Source organism: Neopelma chrysocephalum, unplaced genomic scaffold, assembly GCF_003984885.1.
Source record: "Neopelma chrysocephalum unplaced genomic scaffold, ASM398488v2 Primary Assembly neopelma1_117, whole genome shotgun sequence".
Taxonomy (NCBI): domain Eukaryota; kingdom Metazoa; phylum Chordata; class Aves; order Passeriformes; family Pipridae; genus Neopelma; species Neopelma chrysocephalum.
In genome coordinates, this window is record NW_020897779.1 from 1982486 (window position 1) to 1987073 (window position 4588).

The window sequence follows — 4588 nt, forward strand, 5'->3', positions numbered from 1 at the left end:
GTTAAGCTGTCTCTCCATCATATTTCATTGAAATCTAGCAAACTCAAAAATGGCTGACAGAGGATGTGTGTGGGCAGCTGACCCAGGCAAGAAACTCCTTATTTCCCCACTGGACACCTGCACAGAAGCCACAGCCATGCAGGCCTTAGCAGGCTGTCCCTTTCCAGCCAGAATTGGGAGATACAGGATAGTCTGAAGAAGATGACCAGTTCTGCATTGCGTTCTCAAAGGTGACCATGAAGATTTTGAGCACCTGCTTGCTCTGTGCCTATATCTCCCAGGCCTTGTCCCTCAAAAGGAAAATGCCAAGTGAAGAGGGTGTTATAACAGACCTGGGATACCTGCTGTGCTGCAGACAACTTGTCTTATCCAGGTGCTTCATTTACTCCCAGATCCTCAAAGGCAATGAAGTGATTAAATGCCTTTGAGCCTTTGCACCTCAGCTGTTTTCCTTTTTCAGGAAGACTGGTAAGAATAAGCTCAGTAAAGTTTACAGGGAATGGAGATCAGTATCACTATTTTGCTTGTTTCTTGCTAATTTGCCCACATTTCTGGGAAAATGAGTTAGTTAACAGCTATACTTATTATATCCCACACTCTCAGGACTGGGAGATCAAGTGCTACCTTTTGTGCTTTTGTAAACTGCACACCCTGTTCATTCATGCTGCCTGTGAAAATGTGGTGTGCCTTTGAATTGCTTACTATGAGATCCTTCCCTGATGATACTAATGGCTTTGGTGGTACAAGTGTGGCTGACTCAAGCATCACTTCACTGATAGTCAGGGTAAAGGTGAACAGCCATGACCCAAGAACTTTCTGACTTGCAAAGAGATCCCAGCAAATCAGATCTGAAAAACAGTGGTGAAAACTGCAGTATTCGTGTGTTATTTTCTCTTGGCAACTCAAGCTGTAGGAAACATTTGCTTTTATTCTACTGGCTGTAGGGGTGAGCACGGAGGCACTGTTGGGTGAGCAGGAATTCACCCCCGCTTTCAGCAAGAGTCCCAAGGACAGGAGGCTGAGGCCAGCATCCTGACAGGCACCGTGTGAAGTTAGGTGTGCAATCTGATAACCTGGGGAAATGCACCGGGGCTGCCAGGGAGCTCTACTTGTCTTCACTAGGTCAGCACCAGAACTTGGCAGCCTTTGAAGTAGCTATAAAATAGCTGTTGCAGCTCAATCTCTCTTTTGTGGCTGCACAGGGATCACTTCAAGCATCCTCTCAAGATAATGTTTCCTCCCCATAATGTTGAATAATGAGAAGTTTAAAGGCCAGTGCTTGAATGGCCATGGATTTCTCTGCAAGGGATGAGGCTCCTAGCCCTCCGATTCCCTCTTTGTGCCCTGGAAACCAGGGTGATTTGTTACCTTAGCTGTGATTAAAGAGCCAGCATCCACCCTGCTTTATGACACGACTACTCCGTGCTTCCCTGACCTGTGCAGTGACTGTAGCAGAGATTAGAGTTGCCAAACACAGCTCAGTTTAACAGAACAAAATTTTCCTGGAGGATGAAGGTGGAACCTCACCTGTTCCAAAAAGGGCAGAAAAGCCCATGCACTTCCATGGCCTTGTCTGAGCTTTGATACTTCACAACCAGGAAGCAGCCTGCTGTAGTCACCTTATTGTGCCCATTCATCTGCTATAGCTGAGCTGGGTAAATAGATCATTCTGCATAGTAGTCATTAATTTTGTAGAAGTAATACTTTGCACTTTACTTTGAAAGAGAAGTCCTGAGTGTCCTGATGTTGCACACGTGTCAGATGCTTCTTTTCAGATTTCAGATCCGGACTGGGGGCTGAAACAAAAGTCTGCTTGGTCCATTCATTGCCACCTATAGTGTGAGGATGTGCTGCTTTGCAGACCCACCTGCTTGTGATGATAAGCTCTTAGTGAGTGGTTGAGCTAAGCCGTCTTTATCACTTGTCTCTGCCAACCTGGTCCGCAGAGTTGCTTCCCTCTAGCCCTTGCGTTCTTTCTGGAGGAGACACTCTGAACAAACACTGCCTGCTGCATCACACAGCTCAGGAATCTGAGCTCCCGCTGCTGTGACGGATGAGTAGCCAGGTCGTCCCTGCAAAACCAGCGAGACAAGAGTGCTCCGTCCTGCTTTCTTCTCCAGACAGGCAGCGTTAGCCAGGCAGGGACAGTGAGCTCAGCCGCTCCCGCTGCCCGCGGGAGTGGAAAGGCGGCTACCTGGGGCAGGAACAAGTAGCCACTGTCGCGGAGGAGCGGGAGCATCCCTGAGCGGGCTTTGCCTCAATAGGAGGCAAGAGCAATCCCGTTGTGCTTCTCTACCAGCTCTGTCAGCACAAAAACCCATGGCACCTTCCTAGGAGTGTAATTAAAAAAAAAAAAAAAGGTCGATCTGGCAAACTTATCCTTCTTCCCCTTGGATTTGTGCTGGGGCTTTAAAAACCCCACAGAACAACAAAACATTCCTCCTGGCTCATGCTCTCGGACTCCTCGGGATTTCCAAGGCTGCCGCTGGCGCTGGAGGGCGGTAGAACCGCCCCGCTCCCGCCCTGCCCCGCGCCCGCCGCCGTTTGAACAGGGACATGGCGGCCGGTGCAGGGCCGGTGGTGCTGCCCGAGGAATGGCGGCTGTACCTCGTCTCCTCCCGAGTCGCCACCTTCCGCAACTGGCCCTTCACCGAGGGCTGCGCCTGCACGCCCGAGCGGGTGAGCCGGGAGCGGGAGCGCGGGGCCGAGGGAGCGGGAGCGCGGGGCCGCGGGAGCGCGGGGCCGAGGGACCGGGGCGGGCAGGCGCTGACGGGACCTTCCCGCCTTCCTTGTGCCCGCAGATGGCGGCGGCGGGTTTCGTGCACTGCCCCAGCGAGAACAGCCCCGACGTGGCGCAGTGCTTCTTCTGCCTCAAGGAGCTGGAGGGGTGGGAGCCCGACGACGACCCCCTGTGAGTACGGGGTGGTTTCCCTGGCCCCCTCCCCGATCGGCGCCGCTCCCGATGGCGGCGCCGCTCCGGCAGCGGGAAGCGCTGCTGACAACCGAGGTGCTCGGCACGGGAGAACAGCTGCGTGTGGCTTGTTGGGAGCTACTGTCTTCTATTTTCTCTTTTTCCCCCCCCCTCTTTTCAGGGAGGAACACAAAAAGCACTCTGCGGGCTGTGGTTTTCTTTCCCTTCAGAAAGAGCCTGCTAACCTGACACTACAGGAGTTCCTGAAGCTGGACAAAATGCGAATAATAAAGGCAATTGTACGTACACAGCGTACACAGAGACCGTAATGTGTCTCTAACCCCCCGTGATGTTGGAAGAGTTACTTAGTTCCTAGTCTTGGGATTGTTTAGCTGGACTCCTTGTTCCTTATCACTGCGCTGCCAAAGTGTTTTGTTGCTTCCAGACTGGGGCTGGATGAGGTGGTGTGCCCATTCCTGGTTCTCAGTCTCTGCTCTGTGCGAGATGTAGCCTGATTTCCCCTTGAAGCTCGACGATACTAAGTCTTCTACTTGGTAGTAGGCAGTAATGTACTATTTTCACTTTCTGCAGAAAAAAGAGATTTCTCAGAAGATGACCGAGGTTGAAGATGCAGCCAAGAGCACGCGTTCTAAAATAAAGAATCTGGCCTAGACTGCTGCAGCTTCACACTTGCTAGTGACATCTTTCTTGTAAATGTACTGTGGCACTGCCACTGTGACTGAACGGCCGTGTTTCCCAAGGCTGCTTCCAGATTGGCTGTCTTGAGAAGCAGGCTGAATTCTGCTTCACTCACCTGAGTCTGTCTAGGAAGTACCTGCGGTTTGATATATTGGATACGTAATCTTTCTCTGCATGGATTCTCCTAATCTTCCTGTTGGTTTTATTAAGGATTACTACTTGTAGGTTTACTTGTTCTCTTTATTCTTTTTTTTTTTTTGAAACCCAGCTGTTTAGAGATATTGCTGTATTGTAGAAATCCTGGTAGCTCTAGTGTTAAAACATATTTCTGGCAAGAATTGACAGGCATTTCCATTTTTGTACTGAATATACCAATGCTTTAGGATATTTTGGGACATGAAAAGGGGAAGGATTTTTAAAAATCCTTCAGGGATTTAGGATTGTGGCTAATAACATTGAGTTATACCAAAGCTTAGTGTGCCTGGTATCCCTGCAAACTTCTACTTGTAGTTGGCTGCTGCCTCGTGTTGATCTATGTATAGATAAAAGTTTAAGGCAGAACAGCAAAGTAGTTTTACTCGATTTTCTGGAGGAAAGGAATCTGACCTTCAATGCAATGGGCTGCACTGAATGCAGTTTAGCATTAAAAGGGAAAATAAGATCATCAGCCTCAGTGCTGTTACCCAAGTGTCAAACTTTTTTAAGCAGCATTCATCAGGCATTAAAGACATTTCAAAGACATTCAAATTTATTTGTGCCTGGGGAAGGTTTGGTTTGTCCCTTTCCTTGCACAAGTTTGGAAAGGAAAAGAAATTTGCAAAACAGAGTGCAGTCAGTGAGAAACTGTGCTCTAAACTGCTGGAAAGGAATGGGAGGAATCTTGGAGAAAATATTTGACTGTTACAGGGCCCAGTCTGATCATACAAGGGGCATGAATTTTGCAACAGAACTGAACACACTTGATTACATGCTCCCAAA

At 49.2% G+C, this 4588-nt stretch overlaps 1 protein-coding gene across 1 annotated transcript; it reads left to right on the forward strand.

Annotated features, from left to right (window-relative positions):
- Window positions 1-2511: 2511 nt before the first annotated feature.
- BIRC5 (baculoviral IAP repeat containing 5) lies at window positions 2512-3600 on the forward strand. Its single transcript, XM_027697064.1, has 4 exons — window positions 2512-2679; window positions 2802-2911; window positions 3093-3210; window positions 3503-3600. Exons 1-4 carry the CDS (start codon window positions 2557-2559, stop codon window positions 3581-3583), a joined length of 432 nt encoding a protein of 143 aa, XP_027552865.1. The 5' UTR covers window positions 2512-2556; the 3' UTR covers window positions 3584-3600.
- Window positions 3601-4588: the final 988 nt, after the last annotated feature.